The 27,669-nt window shown below is 39.8% G+C and overlaps 1 protein-coding gene across 2 annotated transcripts in view; it reads right to left on the reverse strand.

Annotated features, from left to right (window-relative positions):
• Window positions 1-12,856, reverse strand: part of LOC309562062 (extracellular serine/threonine protein kinase FAM20C-like) — a 126,356-nt gene extending 113,500 nt beyond the window's left edge. The window contains exon 1 of one of the 2 annotated variants that reach the window (XM_082266176.1): window positions 12,247-12,856. In XM_082266176.1, the coding sequence (XP_082122302.1) occupies window positions 12,247-12,683 (437 nt within the window). In that variant the 5' untranslated portion in view covers window positions 12,684-12,856. The remainder of the gene's footprint in view (window positions 1-12,246) is intronic. The other variant, XM_082266177.1, reaches the window with a different exon arrangement.
• Window positions 12,857-27,669: the final 14,813 nt, after the last annotated feature.

Consider the following 27,669-nt stretch of genomic DNA (forward strand, 5'->3'; position numbering starts at 1 on the left):
GTCGGGCTGGGGAGGAAAGGCACGGAGCTCAGCAGAAAGACGTCCTCAGCCGGCCATGTCCAGACCACGCCCCTAGCTCAAAATATTTTTACTCAGTTTGCATTGCTGTCCCTGCCAGTGTTTGCTTGACTTTGGTAAGGTCAGCCTTAAAGATTATAATTTTTTTCCGCAACCAGTTATTTTTAATGGGAATATCACACTGCAACAGCAAGCCTAGTATTTGACTGACGGTTGCGGTGCAGTCCCATTTACTCAAATGGGTTGCATTTGGCTGCGGTACTGTTGTATCAATTTTACTGCACCGCAACCATGGTAGTGAGTACTAACAAAGCTGCTGGCCATGTTAAAGAATATGTAAACCCAATATTTCGTATTCCTGATATGTGACTCCTGTACCATGTGCATGTATTAAAAAGTATCCTATTCTCTTTGTACTGCTTCCTTTATGTGACATCCTTAGTGTTTCCGTCAGTCCCTCTGCTTCTCTAACAAAAGCTGACCACTCTAAGCAGGTCAGTTCTCTAGCTATGATGGGAACTCACACTGTTCTCCTCCAATGATCAGACTTGTCCTGACACCCCTACCCTTCACAGCCTTTCACTGGTAAGATCAGTGTACTGCTGTTTCTACTCCCCTAGCTATTATGCAGCTGAGAACAGAGGGAAAGTAATCACTTTGAAAAAAGGGAAAAAAGTTTTTTTTAATTTTTAATTTTTTTTTATATATTTATACACAAATGGTTTGCCTTTCATTTATATTTTAAACTTAATGGGTTGTTTTACAAGGTGAGGGTTTACATACACTTCAACTTGCAGCTGGGTGGTCAGGGGCAGTAAACCCACCACTCAATTGTCTATTTTTACTGCCCCCTGGCTGTAAAAAAGGCTTAATTTTTTTTAATAATCAGTTTTTTTTTTAAAAAACGTTTTTGGTTTTACAAAGACAGACAAACTAAGACTGGCAAGGTGTTACGCACAACACCAGAAAACAACACCAGTAACAAAACAACAAACAAAAACCTTGGGTATAGTACCCAGATTACTAAAGTGATGATATAAGGCCCTTGGTACCAAAAAAGTATCGCAGCCTTGCTAGGATTGTAGTATTACCAACCACAGGGACCAGTTTTCCAAATTGGGCCTGTAGTCCATGATGACCATGGATAAAATGATCTTTTCTGCAATAGGAACTCAGACTGCAAGTGCTGAAACAAATTAAAGGATAAGTTCACCTTTAAAAAACAAATAATGTACATTTTTTTTTGCAGGTAAAGTGTGCAGATCACAGGTGCAGTGTCAGGCTCCTGTGTAGCTGTCTGTCTGTACCTCCGATACAGGCAGGCAGTTACTGAATAACAGGAAGATCAATGAACTACTGCTCACCAGTGCCCTGGTAGTTCATTGAGAACAACAAGCCGTCAGCCGCAAAGAATGACAGCACTTGTAGTTTATTCATTCACGGAACCATTTTCAATTTGTGAAAGTGGGTTCGAGAACAAGGTCTCTGGCTCACTGTTACATAGAGGGGGGATTGGGGGGAGAGGAGACAGATGCTGAACATGTTAGATGTTGCACCCTAAATATGGGGGTAAAATGTAACACGTTCACAAGGTGAACTTATGCTTTAAGTTCTCCTTCAGCATATAATTGAGAAAGATCAGTGATACCAGCAGTTTTTCAGGTGTGAAACCTAGAAATTTAGAAAGCTCAGGCAAAAGATAATTTTTTAATTTAGGGGTTTATCTAGTAGAGCCCTCAGTGCATATTATCTTCTTTGATATCTCCCAGATATTTTCCATTAAGTGTAATTTGGGGTGCTGGGAGAAGGTTTTGGTCAATTGGGACGTTTCCCGGGAGCGCGGACCAAATTGTGTCCTCCCAGTAGATATTTAGTTAGTGCATATGCTGAGGAATGAGCATCCTTAAGGTCTCAGCTTGTGAAGTGCTGTAATTAAAAGGCCAAGAAGTACGATCGAAGCTTGGGGGTGGATAGGCCTCCCAGTTCTTTTTGAAACTGTAAGGTTCCAAATAATAGTCTGGGTTGTCTCTTTTTCCATATCAGGCCCTGGAATATGCTATTGATTTTTCTGAACATTGGAAATTAGATTCATAAGAGGCAGTGGTGTAATAAGTAAAGTATATGAAGCATCAATATAATTTTAACCAGATGTATCCTACTAACTAGGGACGATCAAACGGTTCGGGTCGACCATCGGTTCGACCCAAACATTGACTGTTAGAAATTCGGCGGAGTTTCAAACTTTTTGCTGAAAAAGTTTGGAATTCGGCAACCAGCACCGACCAAAATGCGATGGGACAGGAACTGGGCTTTAAAAGCCCGTGATTGGACCAGAACCATCAGTAAAAGCCAATTGAGGGGGCAGGAGGATGCTAGGAATGTGATTGGAGTGACTAGGGGGTCCAGAGGCCAATCAGTAGTGAATACGCCCCCCAGTATATAACACAGCCCCGCCAAATCTCTAACATTGTAATACAGGAATGTGGAAGAGAGTGGAAGCAGTTCTGTTACTCCTGCTTCAAAGTGTCATTTAGCAATTATTAGTGTGAGGAAAGGGAGATCTAATGTAGTTAGGGTACTATTTTCCACTATAGTTAGATTTAATAATCTAGTTTCTGTAGAAAAAGTGTTAAGTGTCACCGTAGTGTAGTGTAGGGTTAACTGACTCTGACTGCTATGGCAGGGTGACCAAACCCTTCCATGTCAGGGTGACCGCCAAAGAAAAAAGATAGTTTCTATTAGAATTGCAGTAGAGCAGGATAGTGGCTTCGCTACTTTCACACCTGGGCATTTTTGTTGCAGGCGGTTTTTTTGGGCATTTTTTGGGCGTCTTTGGAGGCAGGCATAACATCTGAACTTCTGTATAGGGGTATATATACAGCTCCACCATTCAAAGAAGCCATCCTACAGTACATCTTCCATGAATGATACAGGATCAGTGAATAGAGGAAGGGCAGATGATTGAAAGAGACCCTGGAGCACCAGGACAGTAGAAACACCCACAAAATGACCACATTTTGGAGAGTAAACAACCAAAGGTATACTTTTGAAGTGATCACTATGCTGAGGGACATTTGTGGAAAGGAGGTCTGATTAAGTGTGTGCAGCGGTGACATATCCAGGTCGTTTGTCTACACCCATCATCTGTATCTTGGATATCTGCTCATTTTGCTCTTGTGTGAGAACACCTGAGCCACTTTATCTGGTGAGTTGCCATTTCTGCTGACCCCTTGGTGTGACACTTGGTGGTGGACAAAAAAGGTGATCCAGTAGTAACATCACTCATTCCTGGACGGTCTATGGACTTTAAAGGACTTTTATACCCTTATGAGAGTGTTTTCAGCAACACCCTTTTTATGTATGATTTTATTGTTTTACATTTTAAAAGCCACATCCAGTGACTTTTTGCGCTACTATTCTTTTTATTTACTTTTTAGACCCCGCAGACACTAAATCCAAAGAAATCTCTTTTTTTTTTTCAATAATTTTTTCAATAATTGGCTCTCTATCAAAAATGACAATTTTTAAGAACTTTTTTTGTGTGATTAATAGTCCCTGGGGCATGACCCAGAACCATAGGCACTTTTTAGGGGCATTTATTGGGTTTTAGGGCTTCAAAATGGTGTTTTTTGATTACTGAAGTTCGGGTCCCATTGATTTCAATGGGGTTCTGAAATCCGGGCCGAACTTTTGGGAAGTTCGGTTGTTCTGGTCGAAACGAACTTTTCATCCCTACTACTAACCACTGACTAAGGATGTTTGCACCATGTGCTGCATTTGGCTCTAAGAGAGTAAAGGAGGGGAGATAAACTGAGGTCTATGTAATGGTCTATGGAAGGAGAGATGTGGATTCCTAGGTAAGTGATTTGTTGGACCACTTTGAGATGGGAGAGGGTTCCTTGTAGGGGCTTAGGAAGGGGGTCTAATAGGATAAGCATTGATTTGTCCCAGTTAACCATGAGATCAGAGAAGTCAAATTTCATCAGCATCTGTACCATTGCCCTGGTAAGGGAAGCCTGGGTGTCAGACAGAAATAGAAGGGTATCATTGGCATTTAATGCCACCTTTTCCTCATCCTCTCAATGCTGCCACTAGTGGTTCTATAACTATGGCAAATAGGAGGGGGGATAGCAGACATCCCTGAGTTTTTGACCAAGATCTTTGCCCTTGGCTTGGCATATAAAAGATTTACCCATTTTATAAAGATGGGGCTGAAGCCAAAGCTGTTCAGGCTAGCCCCATAAATACTCCTATTCTAAACTATCAAACTCTTTGGTTATATCCAATGTTAATAGGGCTCTATTACCAGGGTTGTTTATCGGGATTTGCATATTTCGAAAAACTGTACATATGTTGGGTGCTGTGGATTTACAAGGCATAAACCCTTTTGGATTTGGGTATATATTGTTTTGGATCACTTTGGGTAGTCCCTTTGCCAGTGCCTTGGCTAAGATTTTGATATCAGTTGTTAAAAGGCTGATATGAATCAGGTGAGAGTGGATTTTTTTACTTTTCTTAGAGAGTACTATCACTGTATCCTCATACATAGAGTCTGGTAAGAGACCTTTAGAGCACTGTTAGGAGCATCCAGAAATGGAGGAAGAAGAACTGATTTAAAGTGTTTATATACAGTACTTCAATGGGGATGCCTTCTGTCCCAGGGGACTTACAGTTTGGAAAGCCCATGATGCCAGTGTCTAGCTCTTTTAAGGTTATTGGGGAACCTAAGATGGATTGAGCCTTTATAGAGAGCTAGGGTAGTGGAATGTAATGGAGAAACGTCTCTATTTGAAAAAGTGGCAAGAGTCAAAGCATATAGGTTTTATTATAAGCTTGTAAAAACATTAAGGCTCAATGCACACTGGTTTATTGTAAACGCTGTTTCTCCTGATAGGAGAAAATCTGCTTTAAAAATTCACCTAAGCTGCATTTTTATTAAATCAGTTTAGGTTAGTTTAGCAGAGTTTAGCCTCATTTGGTGTTTAGGAATTTCTTTATTTCATTGGCCATAATTTTAATTTATTCTGGCCATGCTGAAGTTCTAAACGCGCCTAGAGTTTAGGTGTGTTTATGCACGTTTAGGAGTGTTTCACATTTTTTATGCCCAAAAGCTCCTCTTCTGAACATGATTCTTCTGCGGTCAAGAGAGGAGCTTTGACTACCTCTAAACTCTACTGCTCCTAGTCCTAAACTCTGGTAAAAGCCTATGTGGGCATGGCACATAGGCTGAGTTGAATTGAGGGGCTTTGGCAAAAAAGCCAAAGCCCCTAAATATGAATTTAAGAGTGACATGAGGCTTAAGGTATGGCACTGGAGCTTGTATAAAGGTTTCCAGAAACATCATTACATGTTTTGGGTTGCTGAGAACTGATGGTATGTGCTAATAATTTTCCAACTTTCTAAATCTCTGCCCAGTATGCCTGTTTTTGAAAGAGACCTTTATTTTGTGCTTTGTAAAGGACACATTTATCAAGTGACTCTTGAGCTTGGAGCCACTTTGTGAAAGTTTGCATTGAGGGGTTTGTAACATATATGGCTTCAGATCGGGATATGTCCGATCTCATTGCCTCCTGTGCTAACCTAGTTTTAGATGAAATTGAACTGATATGTTTGTAAAATGTAAATAGGTTGAACATAAGGTAATAATTAGGATGCACCCAGGACAAAATCTATTCTATCCAGCACAAGTCAGGCAAGATGAGCTTAGCACAGTCTTGCAAATGGGGGCGTATTAAGACACCTCTGAACAGGAGTTGCTGAATATTGATACAATAAGGGATCTATGCAGTAGTTAAAATGACAAATTAGAAGAACTGGAATTGGCTTTCTAAAAATAATTGAGCTAGGACTTAAGGACCTCATTACCGTAAGAATTACAGTACAAAGGCGGGCTGCAATGCTCCTGATGATGTCACATCGACGAAACGTGTAGAGCATCATTGCATCATTTCCGCCCTTGTGGAACGCACTTCCGGAATTTAGAACGCATCACATTCCGGAAGCACGCTTAGTCCACCCGGAAAGCAGAGGAATTGATCTTCTTTATTGCATGTATTGATTTTACCAGTGTGAGTATGTTTTTAATAAACGTTTTGGATTTTAAGATTTTACTTCCCCATGTGAGCCCCTCTCTTCTTCCTACATATCCTGAGCATACATTTATGCACACTGTCTACGGTACATGGGCCCTTCAGTGGATACGTATAGAAGTTGGGGTCCATCAGTGGATACTTATATGAGCTACATCCTCTAAGCTACAGAGGAGTGAGGGGAGCATGAGTGATTTATCACTTACACCAGCCACATTTTGGAGAATATCAAAGACTTTTTATATGTGCACCTATGTGGACTTTTTTTATATAAGCACTGAGTCACCTTTTATATCACTTTTCTTATATATATATATATATATATATATATATATATATATATATATATATATACTGTGTATATATATATGTATGTGCACTTATATGGAATATTTTTGTACTAGCACTGAGTCACTTTTTACATGTGACTTTTTTCTGAATTATGGAATTATTATTTTTTTTTCCAAACTGAATTATTTGCACTGAGCCACTTTTCACTAGTCACTTTATTCAGTTTTTTACTGTTATATTTTAAATTTTTTGATGATTGAGAGTCTACTATCGAGCAAGTGTGGGGAGATTTTTTGTCACGGTTGTATGCACATGGTCACTTTAATTTACTTATCATTGAGTAAGATACAAGGTGCTGTTTATTACTTTACATTTATTGTTTATATGGTTGCTACTATATATTTATTGCATGATGACACCCTTATTTCGTTTTTTTTTGCCATTAATTGTGTATTTATCGTTTATTACCAATCACTCAGTTTTTTCTGATTTTTTTTGATTATATCAGGAAGTTAAGTGTCATGGACAAACTGGAGAGTGGACCCTGTGTGCTATCGGCATGTTTGGAGAGGTTGGGAGCCATATAAAGAGCAGATGCATGAAGTCCAAGCACACGTTACCATATCTTCACCAAAACACCTGCTGCACTGGTGTTTTTGACTGATGACAAGGGGGCAACCTTTGTCATCATTGTGAAAAAAACATAAGTGTATCTGAATAAAGTAAGATACAGTAGTATAGAAGGCAACGTTAATCATTTTTTTACAAAATTATATTTAGGGTTGCATCCTGTTTCCTCATTGGAGTTCACGCATAAACGTCTGCTTTTCTCTAACTAAAGTTTTATTTCATTGATGCGTACTGTATGTACTTTGAAAAAGTCTATCACACTTCCACACATCTACCCAATAGTGGCTCTTACCTACAACCTATCGGCTGTCCATTGGGGCGCTAAATGCCTCACAAAATAACCATTCTTCCTTAGACTGGCCCCGTTTCTGATTGTACCTAAGCCACCATACTGCAGAGTAAATAGCATGTAGATTATTTTCCCCGCAGACTTTAATGACACCAATTTTCAAAGTATATTTAAAGCCAAAACGTTTCTTCTATATTTTAGATAGATAGCAAAGAAAATGGTTAAACCCAGTCAGCATTTTTTTTCCATCTGTACCCGCCCCACTGGGGGAATTTCCCATCAATTCCTGTTCTTCACACACAAAAGCAAAGAAAATCTCCTCAAAGTGAAGGAAAATCCTCAAACTAAACTGTCACTAAACAATTGTCCCACTAAGATGGTTGTTCTAGTGAAAACTCATCATTTTTAATTTTTGGTTACTTTCCTTCCTGATGACAATGGTTACCAGGACAAATAGAGAGAGTGAATGTCCCTAATGGGACACAGAAGTCACTAAAAACTTGACAGAGTTTCTAATGTCCACCCTAAAACTGAAAGGAAAAGTTTGAGCTTTAAATTTAAACTTTATTGTTGAAAAGAGAGAAAGAAAAACAACCTTGATTATTATTTTTTTTATTATTGCTATTGGTGGCAGGTGTCACCAGGACAGGGACAAAGACAGCAATAAAAATATCAGGTTTTTGATACCAAATGTGGCCACCCTGGGGTGATTTTCTCTCACTCCCTGAGCTAGCTAGGGGAGTGTCTAATGAACAGGAAGTGAGAATGAATCTCCCCAACAGGAAAACAGGTATTAATAAAATGTACTGACAGAAACTCTAAGGGCCTACTGTTGGGCCTAATAAAATACTGAAATACTGGGTCAAGGTTGTGTTTGTGGTGAACCAAACTCATTCACAGCAAAGGAATGCAGCCATTTGCAGTAATAGAAAATACTTACCAATATAGCACTTCTTAGCCTTTAAACTTTGGTCAGGTGGCTTAGAATGGCTAATGGTGGGGGTTTGTTGTGTTGTTGAATGCTGTTGGAAAAGTGCCTGGGGTAGATTAATGTAGGGCTTGTAGATACAGGTCTCTTAAAGTAGAAATAAACTTTTCACCAAATATCCTTTAGGTTGAAAAATGCTTTCTATCTTGGGATATTTAGGATTGGGGGCAGGGAAGGGTTTGTGCATTATAATGCTCCTGAGTGCTGATATTTGTCCTGTGGCTTCTTTACAGCCTCTCTATGTAAGTTGTTTACAGTCATTCCTGGACAAAGTCGGGACGACAAAATGTGTTGGGACGTGGCTGTACGACACCAGGAAATGATGTATCATGGTCAACTAGAAGTGACATTCTGGCAGGAAGAAACGATCGGGTGAGATTACACTTACCAAGTGTAGAGTCCATTGGGACTGACTAATGACAGTTATACAGCAGTACTACCAATTTGCAATGCTCTTTTAATTTGGAAAAATGTGAGTGGAATGTTTGTTGGTTGTTTTTATATAAAGTGTTTGGTCAAATATATTGCACTCTCTGAGCTCTGTTTTTATCTTCCCCTGTATGAGCACTTGGTTTGGGGTCACCTTACTTAAGCTGGAGATTGCTGCTAAAGGAGTATTTAACCTCTTGGTTGAACAAGTGTATTTGCAGAGCATGTGAATGTGAGACAAATAGTTTTGGTGAGTTTACATCTAATGGGGAAGCGGTGGCACTTTTTCACTTGGTGTGGCATGAAGACTATTTGAAGTGGATATTCACCAAATCTATATTGTTTTGACAAACCCTGACATTTTTTTTTGTTTTATATGGACATTAGTTTATTATTTTATGCACTTCATATAACACTAGATGTTATTTTTTAACTTTATTGTTATTAGTATGCTTGTCACAGTTTTTTCTTTTAAGGCCCCTTTCACACTAACGATCTGATCAGATCCGCCTGTCAGTTTTTCAGGCGGACCTTATCGAATGCCCCATGCATCCCTATGGGGCAGCGGATGTCAGCGGAGACATCTCAGCTGATACCCGCTGCCATCCGATCCGATCCGATCCTGTCCTTCAAATCCGGACGGATGGAAACCCAATTTTCCATCCGTCTGGCGGAATGGATAGGATGAGAACGGACAGGCGGTCCATTCTCATCTGACTCCCCATAGAGGAAAGCGGGGATCTGTCAGCTCCGTCTCTGCACACAGAGAAGAGACGGAGCTGTCATCCGCCTGCTCAGCGGGGATCGGCAGATCGATCCCCTGCTGAGCAGAACTTAGTCCGACGATGGAATGGACAGTGTGAAAGGACCCTTACTGAGTCACTTTATATGATGGATACATTTTATTTTTAATTTTTTTTATTTATTTTTTTAATTTTTTTGATATTGTGTATTGGTAGAATTGGGTGGTCCTTTTTCTTTTGGGTCACACATCTGGGTACTATGTTTACAGTCATAACAAGCTAAATGTGTGTTTTTAAAAAAAGCATATTTCTATTTTTTGCTGGCTGCAATTTATGTTTTGACAGCCTATCCAGATGCACCGCATTGATAATGGCTGCATATGTTTTTTCGCAGGGAATATTTCCTAATTGTTGCAGATGCAAATTAGTTAAAGGACTTTTTTTGTGAAAACAGTGTAATATTCCTAGGCAATGTGCATTAACACAGAGATTTATTTGATTCTTTGGGAAAGCATGTGACAGCGTGATTTACAAGCAGATTTTTGAACATGGGGGAAGAGCATTATCACCCCCTAACACATACAGTAAGTACACATTTATAGCTGGGTTAATTATACACTAAACAGTTTTCCCTTTTTTTTGTATTCCCATGCTGGCGTGCAATTTATTATGTGCCATACCAAAGTGCTCAGATATGTAGAGACAAAAATCCTTTTAACCACTTCAGCCCTGGAAGGTAACCAGGCCAATATTTGTGATACGGCACTGCGTTACTTTAACTGACAATTGCACAGTCATGCAATGCTGTATGCAAATACAATTCTTGTCTTTTTTTCCCCACAAAAGAGCGGTGGTATTTGATCACCTCTGCGTTTTTTATTTTTTGCACTATTAACAAAAAACGTCCGACAATTTTGAAAGAAAAAAACAATATTTTTTACTTTCTCCTATAAAACATACCCAATACAAAATGTAAAAAATCAAATGTCTTAATCAGTTTAGGCCAATATGTATTCTGCTACATATTTTTGGTAAACAAAATCCCAATAGGCATATATTGATGGGTTTGCGCAAAAGTTATAGTGTCTACAAACTATGAGATAATGGCGGCAATGAGTGACTTTTAGCAGGACTGCGATATTGCGGCAAACAAATCAGACACCTAACTGACACTTTTGACACTTATTGGGGACAAGTGACACTAATACAGTGATCAGTGCTAAAAAATATGCACTGTTACTGTACTAATGACACTAGCAAGGAAGGGGTTAACATCAGGAGTGATCAAAGGGTTAAATGTTTTCCTAAGTTGTGCTTACTAACTGTGGAGAGGTGCTTTGACTAGGGGAAGGCAAAGATCTGTGCTCCTGCTTAGCAGAAACACAGGATCAGTACCTTCCCTTCTGACAGAATGACAATCTGCCTTGTCTACACAGGCAGACTGCTGTTCTGCTTTTGCCCTGAACGATCGGTGGGTCCCGGCGGACATCGAATAGCTGGACCTGCTGATTGGCTCCCGCTGTGTCCAACCACAGTGGAAGTGGGACGCTGGCAGTGTGCACACGCCCCAGACTTTGAAGTGTCAAATCACGTTCAAGTACATGATTCTACACAGAATGGCTGCCTCACTGTGGTAAATGAACGGTTAAGGAGCAAAGCTTTCTCATAGCTTTTAAACTTTTTGTGGCTCCTTTTCAGGTTTATTACTGCTAGATCAAAAACAAATTATCACTAGAATCAAAAACAATCAGGTGTTGAAGCCAAAAATATCTGAAAAACCTTTCTTTCCAAGTTGTACTAAATAAGATTGGGGTTCTGCTGCTGTATTTAGGCCAAACTAAATGTAAAAGTAAAAAATTATTTACACATGGAAAATATGTGATGTCAGAATACTGTATCACTGATGTTGTCTGCGAGAATTGTACTATTCTGGAATGCCACGTACAGCTTAAAGGCATCTCCTAAGCATGTAATTGAAAACATGTATTGCACTGGTACATATCCCCCATGACAATCTCTGGCCCCCCTATTACCTTATTTGACAATCCCTTGCATGTTAGCTGTGAAAATGTATATGGATAGCAGAGGATGCATCTGAGTGTAGTGATTATTAAAAACATTTATTAAATAGACAATTAGCAACTTACATGATACATACGTCAACCTATGGGGTGCATCTTCTCACAACAAGACACACTTCTTCTGATGCACCCTGTAATGTCCACATCTGTTGCTCCAGAGAATTTTCAGGTTCTCAAGAGATGCTGCACTAAAGTATCTTAGAACTACACCTGAGCCATTCCATAATCTTCCACGTGTACTCTCCTTGGGACATAGATCTGTTTGCACCCCTGTGTCTAAATCTCTACTCTGATAGCTGTGAAATAGTCTGAAATTAACCAAACTCAGACACAATTGCTCATCCACACGCAGGGACCTGGGTATAATTAATAAAGTAGTACAAGGAACAAATATTATTATACACAACTTAAATCTTTAATCAGTCAAGCAAATCCCACTTTTCCGAAAACCAGAGAAATAAAAGATGAATGTTGCTACAGATTACTACACTTTTCACATTGTTTTGTCCTATTAAAATAGGCCAGTGCTATTCAAAGACAGTTTGTACTTACAGATGGGTTTCAAGTCAATATATAAATTATATAAATAATTTAAACATACAGTAGTGTCAGAACTTGCCCTTGCATGATCATATTAACCATTCTGGACATTCAATAATTATTTAAACATTATACAATGGCAACTTACCACTCGTCACTTCCACTGCTTTTCAGGGTAAATCTCTCCTCTGTGTTCACTCTGAATAGCTTGTCCTCCTCTTTGATGGTTGGCATTAGGGTATTGTATAGTGGGTTCTTGAAAAGAGATGCCAGCTTTGATCCTTGGTATCTTTTTGTTGCTTTTTTCTGAACATTTAGGCTTATTTCTAAAGTCTTCAACATCTGACTTCCATCCACTGAAGATCCATTGCTGCCACTAAAATCTTGCAGTGTCCTTACAATTGGCATCTTCTGGACCAAATGTGTTTTGGCTCTGAGATGATTTTGAGATGGACATGGGCAAGAAACTGTTGTAGAAAAAGAAAAAATGTCTAGAGCAAAATGCATGGCAAAGGTAAACAATAGGAGGGACAGCACCATCAACTTAAACCTCCTTTGCACTGAAAAATGTAGACGCCGGATCATTTTAATCAAATAAGTTAATTTTTAAAAAGTTGAGTTAAATATCTTTGTAGATAAAATACATTCATACATTCAAGCTGGTAATCGGTATCAACTGGCCATTACTACAAATCTGTGAATTGTAAAAAGAAATGACTCCTGATGCTGGCAAAAAGAGAAAAGCTTGTCATTGCAGGATTATTTGAGAGCTGTGTCAATAAAAAGATAGATGTGACTATGGGAAAGAACAGGGGTCAATCGATAAACTTAGCTCCAGCCAATTTTTCCCATGCAACATTTTTGGCAACATTACCTGGAAAACAATTTGCTATGGGTAATGTCAGCATAGGTAAGGCTCCAAATAATAAATGGACAGATGTAGAGAGAAACTATGGTTTTTGTTTTAGGCAATTAAAAGCCCAATTCCAGACAAAACCTTTTTATAAAGGGTAACTATAAAGTTTGTCAAATTTCATTGCATTTTTTATAGTCCACAATGTTATAAACTTACTAGACCACTTAGTTTAAAAGACATGTTGAGCTAAACTATAAAGTATTATTCAACCTAAAGTATATGTAAAGTAAAAAATGTTTTTTGAAGGTTTGGATAGAGTAAGAAATGGTTAGAGTCCAGTAAGTTTTTATTGCTGTCTGTACTCCCAGCTATGGAGATTTACCCCCCTTTATCCATTTATGTAATTTGCCACTAGATCGGTGTCATCAGAGGTGAGGGGAAATCCTAAAATGGAGACCCTCTAACATTGAAATCTTGTTCACTTTGGAGAAATTTCCTTTCACATCCCCAGGAAAGAGATAAGAAAGGAAATTTCTCCAAAGTATATATACTGGAGAATATAATTATTTCCCCAGCAGGACACAGACAGCAAAAATAACTTGACGGGGTTTTAACCTTTCACTAGTCTAAACAAAAAAAGAAAGGATTACTTATACACTTTAACCACTCTTACTGAAAGGAACCGCTTCTTAACCACTTGACCCCTGGAAGGTTTTACCATCTTCCTGACCAGAGCATTTTTTGCTATTTGGCACTGTGCTACTTTAACTGGTAATTGCGCGGTCATGCAACATTGTACCCAAACACAATTTATGTCCTTTTTTCACAAAAATATAGCTTTCTTTTGGTGGTATTCCACTGGGATTTTTATTTTTTTGCAATATAAACAAAAACAAGACCAGGCCAGAATGTATACAGCTACATGTCTTTGCTAAAAAATCCAAATAAGTGTATATTGATTGGTTTGAGCAAAAGTTATAGCGTCTACAAACTAGGGTATATATACTGGTGTTTACACAGCTTTTACTTACTGACTTCCTATCCCATTTCTACCCCCCAAATGAGCCCTTTTTGGAAAGAAGACACCTTAAGGAATTTGCTGAGAGGTATGTTGAGCTCATGGAAGTTTCTAGAAAATCACAAAGAGAAAATATTTTTTAACACAAAGTTGTCAAGTGATATATTGCTCACACATGCCATAGGTATATGTGGAATTACAACCCAAAATACATACTGTTTCTTCTCCTGAGTATGGGGATACTACTTGTGAGAGACTTTTTGGGAGCCTAGCCGCGTACGGGTGCCGAAAACCAATCACCTCTTCAGGCTCTCAAAGGGTGTAGATTGCTCTTTCACTTCCTCACTACCTATCACAGTTTTGGAGGCCCTGAAATGCCAATATAGCACAACCCCCCCTCAAAGAGCCCCTTTTCCTAATAAAGACACCGCTGGGAATTTGATAAGAAGCATGGTGAGTAGTTTGCAGATCTCATTGTTTGTCACAAGTTTTTGAAATTTGAAAAAAATAAATTTTTGTCTTCTTTCTTCGTTTTCCCCCACAAAATAAAATTGTGGCAACAAATGACATCTGCAAAACACTCACCATGCCTCTTAGCAAATACCTTGGGGTGTCTACATTGCAAAAAGGGGTAATTGGGGGGGGGGGGGGGAGTTGTACTATCTTGGCATTTCATGGCCTCCAAACTTGTGATAGGCAGTCAGGAAGTGAAGTGTAATAAGGAAATAACGCCCTTTAAAAGCTTAAAGATGCTTATTGGATTTTGGCGTCCTATACATGGCTAGACTCACAAAATTCTCTCAAATGTGGTATCCCCATACTCAGGTGCAGCAGCAGAATGTATTTTGGGGTGTAATTCCACATATACCCATGGCATGTGTGAGCAATATATAATTTAAGTAAGAAAAATATTTTTTTTGTTATTTTCCAGAAACTCCTAGCAAAAAATATAATATTCCTTGGGTTCAACATGCCTCTCAGCAAATACTATGGGGTGTCTACTTTCCAAAAAGGGGTCATTTGGGGTTTTTTAAACTGTCCTGGCATTTTATTTCCAATATTAGAAGCTTAAGCCACACATCACCCACTCTTCTAACCACCTGAAGACCAAGCCTTTTCTGACACTTTGTTTACATGAAAAAAATATACATTTTTTTATATGCTAGAAATTTACTTTGAGCCCCAAAACATTATATGAAAAAACTAAATTAATACCCGTGCTGGTAGATCAGCTGAATAAGTGAGTCAATAAATATGTGAAATATATAAAGAGTATAAAAAATTATATATACAAAGTGCATAAATGGTATGCAGCAGCTGCAACACTAAGCAAATCTTAGGATAATATTAAAAACAAAAATTAAGCAGCGCTAGCATTAGTGATAATATACATCATGTGAAATAAATATAATCAATTCATCAAAACAAACTAAAATGTGAATAAGTATTATGAATAAAAAAGTCCTTAATCATGATCCAAAATAAGGTGCTCAGGTGCTGAAGGTAATACAAAGTGCTTCAAAGTGATAGGTGATTGTTATTAAAAATAAGATTATATAAAATATAAAATATATAAATATTTATTACAGGATAAAGTTCATCAATCAATAGATACTAAATGGATATTGATATAAATTGTTAGATGGGATATATTTCCCATTTATATCAATATCCATTTAGTATCTATTGATTGATGAACTTTATCCTGTAATAAATATTTATATATTTTATATTTTATATAATCTTATTTTTATTAACAATTGCTGGCATAATCATTATTTTGCCAGTAATCTTAGTGTTAGAGAGCAGTGATTTTAATTTTTGTTTTGTATCTTGGTGTGTTTTATAAAGTTACAGAGCCGATTGTAAACAGTAAGCAATGCCCGGACGTAATAACCGTCATATAATAATTAACATATTTTTTATTAAATCTTTCCCTTTTAATGGGATCATAATATATGATTCAATATGAAGTGCCAAATTCCAAAAGGTTTTGAGCAATATATAATAGATATAAAGCTAAATCCGGATATGACGAGTGGTATGGCAACAATATAAATAGAGTCCGTAAACAGGAAATTATGTCTTTGTAAACGCCGTGGAGGACGGCGAAACGCGTTGACGTAATTTCGGGTTACGGACGAGACGGAACGTCACTTCCGGTCAGGCACTTCCTGGTCGTGGAACGCACGCCAAGCGCTGCCTACACGAGGCATTTTGTATATGCGCTTATACCAATTTTTGTTTCTAAGTATGTTTTTGGCTTGTGAAGCTTAATAAATAGTTTAAACATACTTCACTATGTTCGGCCTTTGTATTTTTTAACGGTGGATATGGAGGCGGATCTATACCTACCCTTATCCAAGGTTATATGGAGAAACACCTTTGAGATCCTGGCAAAGAGGGCTTATGTGCAATATAATTTCAAGGCTCAAAAATTTTGGCAATTTGGTGAGTGGGGAACCGAGAGGGGTCACCTATCACTTTGAAGCACTTTGTATTACCTTCAGCACCTGAGCACCTTATTTTGGATCACGATTAAGGACTTTTTTATTCATAATACTTATTATTCACATTTTAGTTTGTTTTGATGAATTGATTATATTTATTTCACATGATGTATATTATCACTAATGCTACCAAAACATTATATATATATTTTTAAAGCAGAGGCTCTAGAGAATAAAATGGTGAGTGCTGCAATTTTTTGTTGCCAAACAATATTTGTGCAGTGGTTTTTCAAACGCACATTTTTTGGAAAAAATACACTTCTTTGAATTATAATGCACAAAAACACAATATATTTCCCAACTGTTTGGTAAAATATAAAATATGATCTTACACCGAGTAAATAGATGCCAAACATGAAATACTTTAAAATTACGTGCGCCCAAGCAGCGGCGACATACTACGTACATTTTTTGAAGACTTTAAAAGCCTTTAGATTAGATTAGAATTACTGCCCTCGATCTGATGTTTGCGGTGATATCTCACATACATGGTGCAATTGCTGTTTACATACGACACGAGACTGATGCTTGTATTTGTCTTTGTGCATGAGCACGGAGGGACAGGGGTGCTTTGATTATTTTATTTTTTAATTATTTATTTTCCTTTTTTTATTTTATTTTTACACTGTCTCTTTAATTTTTTTTAACACTTTTATGGTTATCAGGGGGATAAGAGAGGGATGCGAAGGAGATGTGTTGCACTGCGTGAAGCAAATGGTGGTCACACCAGATACTGACTGGTTTTCAGGCCCCCCCCCCCAATACATTAAAACTGCACACTTTATTGTGACCAGCATAAGGCACACCTGTGCAATAATCATGCTGTCTAATCAGCATCTTGATATGCCATACCTGTGACTCTGCGAGGTGGATGGATTATCTCGGCAAAGAAGAAGTGCTCACTAACACAGATTTAGACAGATCTGTGAACAATATTTGAGAGAAATAGACCTTTTGTGTACATAGAAAAAATCTTAAATCTTTGAGTTCAGCTCATGAAAAAACGGGGCAAAAACAAAAGTGTTGCATTCATAATTTTGTTCAGTGTAGTTAGAGTTATGCCATATGGGAGTATAAGTGCAGTAATCCCTTATGCCCAGGATATTTCTAACATAGGACCATAGGGTCTTTAATAAAATGACAGTTGGAAAGGGTAGAGTGTAAATGGGAAAGACCCGCTTCCAAATAGGACAAAGTGGGACTAGGGGGATCCTCATGGCACACAAAAACTTTCAATAGGATCCAAAGGATCTTTATGGCCCCAGGCCTCAAGGTGTTGAATTTGTGAGGCAACGTAATAAAATCTGGAACTAGACAGCAAGACCACCTTGATTCTTTACAAATTTCAGAGTGGACAGCTAAATCAGGCCTTCTTGTTACACCAAATCAAAGCTCTAAACTGAGAGTCAATCTGAGAGAACCATTTACATGGTATCCAAATAGAGGAATTTTAAAAATGTATAAGACTTGAGGGGCCCCCACCATTTTAGTAAGGTTGCTCTCCCAGTCATCGATATCAGAAGCTTAGACCATGCCATACATTTGCATAATAATGGTATCAGATTTAGCTCTATATATTGATTGGGCTCTGGGGTCACTTGTATGCCTAAAGAAGAAGGGGGGAGGTGTGGGACTTTGAGTGAGGCGCACGGTGGGACTTTCTGTGAGTCTCCATCCCTGTTCAATGTAAAAAAAAGAGAAAGGTTGGGAAAGGTTGAGAGACATGAGGAGGCTGCCAGGGAAATTATTAACAACATTTATTGGTACATACAGATATACACACATGGCAGATAAAAAATCATCAAAATGGTAAAAATGCTGGTAAGTAATCCCCAAATTCAATTGCATAATAACAAACAGGGCTAATTCCAAATAGTAATACAGTAATTAAAGTAATCATGTGTAATGTTCTGGTACCTCTGGTACCCTTATTCCACTTTCCAATTCAGTGTATGCGTCCCACCATTCTCTTCTGGTAGGTGCGCATACACCTTTAAGACCGATGCTGTCATCACTGAGCGCCGCAGAGCGGCTATTTCAACCGCCGGCGTTCTCACTCACATGTTCGTTCAACCTGCCTTGAAGCTCATATGCTTACAAGCGTACCTCGCTATCGGAACCTCGCTGCTGATCCCTGTATCCCGCTACCGGATCACTCGCTCATGCCGAACCTCTCTACTACTGCTTGCTATTAGTGATAAGTACCCCGCAGGGGAATCCTCCATAACCTTCCTACTAAGCTTACACTATCTAGCTCTGCATATTAAGGACTGTAACTATCATCTGCACTGTTGTTTAGATTGCTAGCTCTTGAGCCTACTAACATCTATCCTTGCACTGGGTTAGTCTCTCCTGTATGTCATCTGCTGTCCTACCACCTACTACCATACATGATTGCTAACCTATCTGCATCCTACCTGTTACCATCTATACTCTCATGAACATTTCTCTCAAGTACTGTTCACCTATTGTCACTGTTCATACCTGTCTCTTCAGCTCATCACCACTATACTGCTATATACATCTATCACTCCAGGAACATCTTATTGAGTGTGTATATTTGTATGCTGAATCAGACAGACCACAGTGATGAGTCTTGGGAGTTGGAATTGGTATTTCAACGTATCTCTACATGACTGCTGAGTGGAGTTTTTCTGCAGCTGCAAATCCATCTTGTTTCAGAAAACGCAGGAGCGTTAAAGATTGAACGAACCTAAAATGGATTCAGCAGATTTACCCACTCAAGTGACACAATTAAAACAACAAGTGACTGCGTTAATACATGCTCTTACTGAATTAAAAGAAGACAATCAGGCTCTGAAGCAGCAGGTAACCCGTCTATCACAACTTGCCGCTGCTCAGCCCCCTGAACCCAAAATAAATCCTCCTCTAGTGTTTACAGGTGATCGCAAAAAATTTCGTGAATTCAAAAACGCCTGTCAGTTACTTTTCTTGCTAAAACCTCGTACCTACCTTACTGATCATATCAAAGTCTGTACTATTATTTCATACCTAACGGGTGATCCACGGGCCTGGGCAGACTCTCTCTTTGAGAAAAATGATCAGCTTCTCAACTCCTATGCTTTATTCCTAGCGGAACTCGCTAGTCTATATGATGACCCCAATAGGCAGAGTACTGCCCATATTCAATTGAGGTCCTTGAAACAAGGTAGGAGACCTGTAGAAGACTTTGTAGCAGAGTTCAAAAGATGGACCCTTGATTCAGGGTGGAATGATACATCTCTGAGAACTCAATTTAGACTCGGCCTATCAGAAGCCGTTAAAGACGAGCTCGCCCGAGCGGATTTACCGGACACCCTGGATGCTTTGATACAACTCAGTATCAACATAGACAGGAGGCTGCGAGAAAGAAAGGCTGAAAAAATGGGAATGCCATTGTCCAGTCCTTCTCGGATTTCGGCCATTGACCCTACTCCTATGGAGGTAGGAACCATACGCCCACCTTTATCAACTACTGAAAGAGCCAGGAGACGATCCAGTAATCTTTGCTTGTACTGCGCATCCCCGGATCACATGATAAGCGTCTGTCCCCTTGTCCGCAAAAAAGAGGGTGAGTGTTCACATGTCCTCCTAGGGGGATTGACAACTTCATTTACTAACCCTTATCTTTTTGTTCGTTTGACATTGCAGTGGGACCAGACTAGGATTACCACTAAGGCCATGATTGACACAGGATCTTGCGGAAATTATATCGATATACGTTTTGCTACTTTAAATAAAGTACCTATTATTTCAAAACCTAAGCCTGTCTCTGTGAGTCTTATTAACGGTATTCCGTTATCTTCTGGCCCAATCACTAATCAGACACAAGCACTCCTAGTCACCACTAACGAGTCTCATACGGAGACCACTACCTTCGACCTATTGTCTTCGCCCCACTTTCCCATTGTTTTGGGACTTCCCTGGTTACACACACATCAACCAACCATAGATTGGAAGAAACGGACCCTGACCTTCCTCTCTTACTATTGCGAGAGTACGTGTAACCTCCCGTCTTATGGAAAGATCCTGTCTGTGGTGTCAGATGAGATTGCACCACTATGCTATCAGGATCTGTCCGAAGTTTTTCTTGAGAAAAATGCCTCCCCATAGGGATTATGATTGCACTATTGATCTACTCCCAAAATTCTAAATTGCCTTTTGGTCATGTTTATCCTCAGACGCAGGATGAACTTTCCCATCTCAAGGAATACTTGGATGAGAATTTGACAAAAGGTTTTATTAGACCTTCCACTTCTTCCACAGCTGCAGGACTTTTTTTTGTCCGCAATAAAGACTCAAGTCTCAGGCCTATTATCGACTATAGGCAATTGAACGCCATTACAGTAAAAGATCGTTATCCTTTGCCGCTTATCCCTGAACTCATTGAACAAGTGCGTGGAGCTACCTACTTTTCAAAATTGGACCTGAAAGGGGCATACAATCTAAACCGAATCCGTGATGGAGATGAGTGGAAGACGGCATTCAGAACCAGATACGGATTGTTCGAATATCTTGTAATGCCATTTGGGCTATGTAACGCTCCCGCAGCCTTCCAACGATTCATAAACGATATCTTTAGAGACTTACTTGATGTCTGTGTTGTGGTATATCTGGACGATATACTTATTTATTCACGATCCTTGTCTGAACATATAAAACATGTAAGACTTGTGTTATCCAGATTACTCACACACAATCTATACGTGAAACTAAAAAAAATGCTTATTTCATAAAGAAGAAGTATTATTCCTAGGATACATCATATCCAAAACAGGAATCAAGATGGATATGAGTAAGATATCCTGTATTCAGGATTGGCCTATACCAACCACCCGCAAAGCACTACAGCGATTCCTTGGATTTTCAAACTTCTATAGGAAGTTCATCAAGAACTTCTCTGCCATTGTGAGACCTCTCACACAACTCACAAGTATTAAGAAACCATTTAAATGGTCAGATGAAGCAAATGAAGCTTTTCGCTTGTTAAAAACAAGCTTTACCTCTGCTCCCATACTACGCCATCCAGACCCATCCCTCCAATACATTCTGGAAGTAGATGAGTCAAACATGGCAGTAGGAGCAGTACTCTCCCAACGACCAATGAATACTTCACCACTCCATCCAGTCGCCTTCTTCTCTAAATCTCTAAGCAGCCCAGAGGTGAATTACCCAGTGGGTGAAAAGGAACTGCTTGCTATAAAACTGGCTCTGGAGAATTGGCGACATCTACTTGAAGGCACCCGATTACCAATACTCATATATACAGATCATAAAAATCTTCAATATCTTCAGACTAACAAAACCCTCTCCCACCGACAGGTACGATGGTCACTATTCTTCCTAAGATTTAACTTCCTAGTGACCTACACACCTGCAGACAAGAATAAAAAAGCGGATGCGCTATCAAGATTAACTGAAGATAATTGCTCCGAAATCCCTTCCGTTCCTATAATACCCTACAAGCGTATTATTGGGGTTGTCCGTTCCTTGAAGGAAGAGATTCTGCACAGTATAGGTTTGGATTCACCTCCACCACAACTAAGTGCTGATTCAGAAGGCTTCCTCTACTACAACGACAAACTCTACATACCCCCTACTATGCGCACCAAGATCTTGGAATTGTCACATGATGTGCCTATGGCAGGACATATGGGTATGACAAAGACCCTTAATTTGCTTACCAGGCAGTTTTGGTGGCCTGATATGAAGACATCTATACAAAAATTTGTCTCTTCATGCAACGTCTGTGCCAGGTCCAAAATTGACACTACAAAACCATCCGGTCTACTATGCAGTCTACCAATACCCCAGACTCCATGGGAAGTTGTGTCCTTGGACTTTATAGTAGAACTACCACCTTCCAAAGGATTTAATACCATTTTAGTGTCAGTGGACCATCTGACAAAGATGGCACATTTCGTTGCTATTCGCAGACTACCTTCGTCCAAACAAACAGCGGAACTACTGATGAAACATGTCTTTAAGTTACATGGTATTCCAAAAACTCTTTTGTCTGACCGTGGATCACAATTCATCTCCAAGTTTTGGCAAGAACTATGCCACATACTACGAATTGAGCGAAAGCTCACTTCTCCCTACCATCCTCAGACCAACGGACAGACTGAAAGAGTCAACCAGTGCATCGAGCAATATTTACGTTGCTATACATCATACCTACAGGATGATTGGGTGGATCTCCTCCCTCTGGCAGAATTTGCCTACAACAACGCAACCCACAGTACGACCAAACAGAGTCCGTTCTACTTGAACTATGGGTTTCATCCCACTATTCTTCCACCACGCATCCTTCCATCAAGTAACCCAGTAGCCTCAGACTATCTTACCCAAATAAAAGACTCTCTGGGTTTACTTAATACTACCATCTCACACGCTCATAGTCAACAAAAAAAGTACTATGACCTTCGTAGAAGACCTTCTCCTCAGTATGCTATTGGGGACCTCGTTTGGCTATCAACAAAAAACTTAAGATTAAAGATCCCTAGCAAAAAGCTTGGGCCTCTATTCTTGGGACCCTTCCCAATCAGGAAACTTATTGGAAAAGCTGCAGTACAGCTCACATTACCAACAGACCTCAAGATACATCCCATCTTCCATGTGTCGCTACTGAAGCCCCATGTTCCTGACCAAGGAATAAGGCCTACCATCCCACCTCCACCTCCTGTACAAGTTGAAGGCGGAGAAGAATATGAGATAAAGGAGATTCTGGATTCTCGTATCCACAGAAGAAGACTCCAATATCTAGTACGATGGAAGAACTATGGGCCCCAAGACGACACCTGGCTGGATACCTCTGATATACATGCCCCTAGGCTGATTCGCAATTTTCACACGAAATACCCGGAAAAAACAGTTCTAGAGGCCTTCCGGAGCCGGCCTTAAGGGGGGGGGGGGTACTGTAATGTTCTGGTACCTCTGGTACCCTTATTCCACTTTCCAATTCAGTGTATGCGTCCCACCATTCTCTTCTGGTAGGTGCGCATACACCTTTAAGACCGATGCTGTCATCACTGAGCGCCGCAGAGCGGCTATTTCAAACGCCGGCGTTCTCACTCACATGTTCGTTCAACCTGCCTTGAAGCTCATATGCTTACAAGCGTACCTCGCTGTCGGAACCTCGCTGCTGATCCCTGTATCCCGCTACCGGATCACTCGCTCATGCCGAACCTCTCTACTACTGCTTGCTATTAGTGATAAGTACCCCGCAGGGGAATCCTCCATAACCTTCCTACTAAGCTTACACTATCTAGCTCTGCATATTAAGGACTGTAACTATCATCTGCACTGTTGTTTAGATTGCTAGCTCTTGAGCCTACTAACATCTATCCTTGCACTGGGTTAGTCTCTCCTGTATGTCATCTGCTGTCCTACCACCTACTACCATACATGATTGCTAACCTATCTGCATCCTACCTGTTACCATCTATACTCTCATGAACATTTCTCTCAAGTACTGTTCACCTATTGTCACTGTTCATACCTGTCTCTTCAGCTCATCACCACTATACTGCTATATACATCTATCACTCCAGGAACATCTTATTGAGTGTGTATATTTGTATGCTGAATCAGACAGACCACAGTGATGAGTCTTGGGAGTTGGAATTGGTATTTCAACGTATCTCTACATGACTGCTGAGTGGAGTTTTTCTGCAGCTGCAAATCCATCTTGTTTCAGAAAACGCAGGAGCGTTACATCATGACATCAAAAGAGTTCAAATTCCAAGTAGTAAAGTAATTTGGTATATTGTAAACATCGTAACCTCAACGCGTTTCGTGGACCCAAGTTGCCACTTCATCAGGAGTAGATGTATATTAGAGATCTATAAAAAATATAGATGGGGAAATGGACACTTGTATGCCTAAATAGCAGAATGAAGAAACTACTTACACAGAGCCAGCACAATCAGGTATAGAAACAGGAAGCAGATCTAGCGCCATAAGAACCAACTTACTCCAATTAATGGAGAACCCCAATAATACCCCAAAGTCAGTGATTAATACCATGATCTTTTGCAAAGACTTTTGGGTATCTCCCAAATATATTAACGTATTATCTGTATACAACGAGACAATGGGGTTAATTTACTAAAGGAAAATCCACTGTGCACTACAAGTGCACTACAAGGAAACTTGGAAATGCAGTCACTATAGATCTGAGGGGAAGATCTAAAATGAGGGGAAGCTCTGCTGATTTCTATCATCCAATCATGTGCAAGCAAAAATGCTGTTTTTTATTTTTCTTGCATCTCCCTTTCAGATCTACAGCGAGCGCACTTGTATTGCTTAGTGGATTTGCCTTTAGTAAATAAACCCCAATCTTACACACTAGTGCAGTCATCTTCAGTGCCTGATTGCAGCCACACCAATGTAACAGCCACACACCAGAGCAGGGCAGCCATCCACTGCGTCCCTGATGGCAGTAAATCCTGTCCCAGTGTTACCAGTGCTGAGAGCAACACTTGTACCAAGATCATCAGTGTGGCCAGCAACACCTGTACTAGTGTCACTGTCACACCAGAACAGTGCTATAACTGCAGCCATCAACATCTGTACCAATGTCACCATCACACCAATACCTGATCACCATCAAACCAGTACCTGATCGCTGTCACACCAGTACAGTGTCACCAGTGCAGCTAGCAATATCTGCACTAGTGTCACCATCACACCAGTACCTGATCATTGTCACACCAGTAAGGTGTCACCAGTGCAGCCATCAACATCTATACCAGTGTCACTGGTGCAACCAGCAACATCTTTACTAGTGTCACCAGGGCAGCCGGCAACACCTGTACCTGGTCACCATCACACCAGTACAGTGTCACCAGAGCCAACAAAAACTAAGGGCTGTGTTCTAAAAAAGGTGCACAAGATGAGAGTAATGGGGAGCTCTCACTCTCAGATTCAGATTCTTTGATTTAGAGAAGGAAAGGGTCCCAACAAAAAGAACCAGGTGTACTAAACAGCAGAGGACAAGCACCAACAGTGAAGTACATCCCTGTGAAGTGGGGAGCACCAGCAGCTAATTGCATCCAGATGAAAGGCCAAGTACAAGTAGTGGGGTGTCACATCAGCTACAAAGGATTAGGGCCCATTCTAATGTCCCAGAGACACTTTCAAATCCTTTATGGCTTTCCTCTAATTCAGAAGCACCTATCATCCCCCCATTTAAAGCGCAACCGGGCATTCAAGCAGAAACCAAACATTTTATACCATTTAATTTTTTTTGTGATACATCGATAATGTAATCAATTTAGTTGTAGACAAATGTAATCTTTATGACCAGCAGCATAACTTCCAATATTCCCAATTTATTTTTATGCCCATCCATTTGAATGGAAGTCCATCACAGTTGAAGAATATAAAACCTTTCTTGGCCTTATCCTAAGTATGGGACTCAAAAAGAAAAACAAACTTCACTCCAATTGGTCTACACACCCAATTCACCATATTCCAAAGTATTCCTCTGTTATGACCAGGACACACTATACAATGTTATGAGATTCCTCCATTTTAGTGACAATACCTTGTGTCCCCTGAAAGTCAAATCAATTTAGGACAAGCTGTGTCATATCTGTGCTGATGAGTCTCTCATCCATTTTAAAGGCAGCGCAGGCATTAAATAGTATATCCTTAGTAAACAGGCAAGATACAAGGTGAAGGTATATAAAAAAAAGGGTCAAGTCAGTGAGTTTGCACACTGAAGAAATTGTGGCCCTTAAATTGAAGGAAAAGCAGGATGTGTATGCTCTTTCTTCCATTGATGAAGACACCAAAGAGAAAATACAAGGAAAATATGGTCTGGTCAAAAAACGTAACTGAATAAATGACTACAATCAATTTATAGGAGGTGTAGATTTATACGTCCAAATGATGACACCCTACCTAGTAACTAAATTATCGATTTACTGGTATAAAAAAGTGCTCACCTACCTGTTCCAATTGGCCATATATGACTCCTATGTCGTCTACAGGGCTGCAGGAAGACCTGGATCATTGCTAATACCAAACAGAGGTTGTAACATCTGTTATTTACCAGGAAGGTCCTGCATCTGAAAACCTTAATTATGATGTAGTCAACAGGCTACATGAGAGACACTTCCCTGATCCCTACTACCGAAACAAGCCGAAGATCCCCCAAAAAACGTTGTGTGTGCACCAAGATGGAGAAATGCATGACACGCATTACCATTGTTCCCAATGTCCTTCACAACCTGACCTCTGCATAGTAGAATGCTTCCTCTGCAACCATACCTCATTTCAATATTAGCGAATGGTGAAGGTGTTTTTCCTATGTCTGACTACCTGCATTTTGCCTGTGTCTGATGTCATATATTATGCAAGGAGCATTTGCCTGTTTTCACAACCATGTTTCTGCCTGCTGCCTGGACTGACCATTTCCCTGCCTCTGCCTGTCACCTGAACTGACCCTGGCCTAATAATCGACCATGTCTTTTACCTGCTGCCTGGACTGATCTTTTGCCTGCTGTAACAGTGGGATACCCTGGCACCATAGTAGTGGGATAGACAGCGCAGGGTTCTCATGTTTGCAGAGTGAGGGGCTCCAGTGTACTGTTTGAAAAGTATCTCAGACCATGGCTGGTATGTATTGCCACCATCCCTCATTGAGCATGAAAATAAAATAAATTTCTCCTCTGGGTGGGATTTTGTAGGCAATGAAAAAAAGAAAATAATATGTAAAAAATTCTTAGATTTTTATTCAATAATAAACAGAATAATCCCAACATGATTAAAAATAGTGGAGCAAGGAGGCTCCCACACATATTAACAATGGACCCACAAAAGTGCAAAACCCCTTCGTAGAGGGAAGATCCAACACGTTTCAAACATGGTATGAACTTGTAGTTCTGTTCTTCATCAGGGATTAATCACATCTCTACAGATATCTACAGATATCTATGGTATCCATCCAAAAGCATAATGTGGTATAACCACTTAGAAAAAGGGGGTCCTGTAATCACAGCCCTTTGGAAACTTTTTTGCCGTCTGCAATTTCCTCTCTCCATTCCTGGACTTATCCATCTCTTGGACTTTTTTTCAAGAAGAGTACTTTGTAAGTATTGATACTATCCTTTGCTGTATTGACATGCCTTATAGCCCCCTTCTCTTTAGACCTCATGTTTTCTACATGACTCTGCAACA

This window comes from Pelophylax lessonae (assembly GCF_965119305.1).
Source record: "Pelophylax lessonae genome assembly, chromosome: 8".
NCBI lineage: Eukaryota > Metazoa > Chordata > Amphibia > Anura > Ranidae > Pelophylax > Pelophylax lessonae.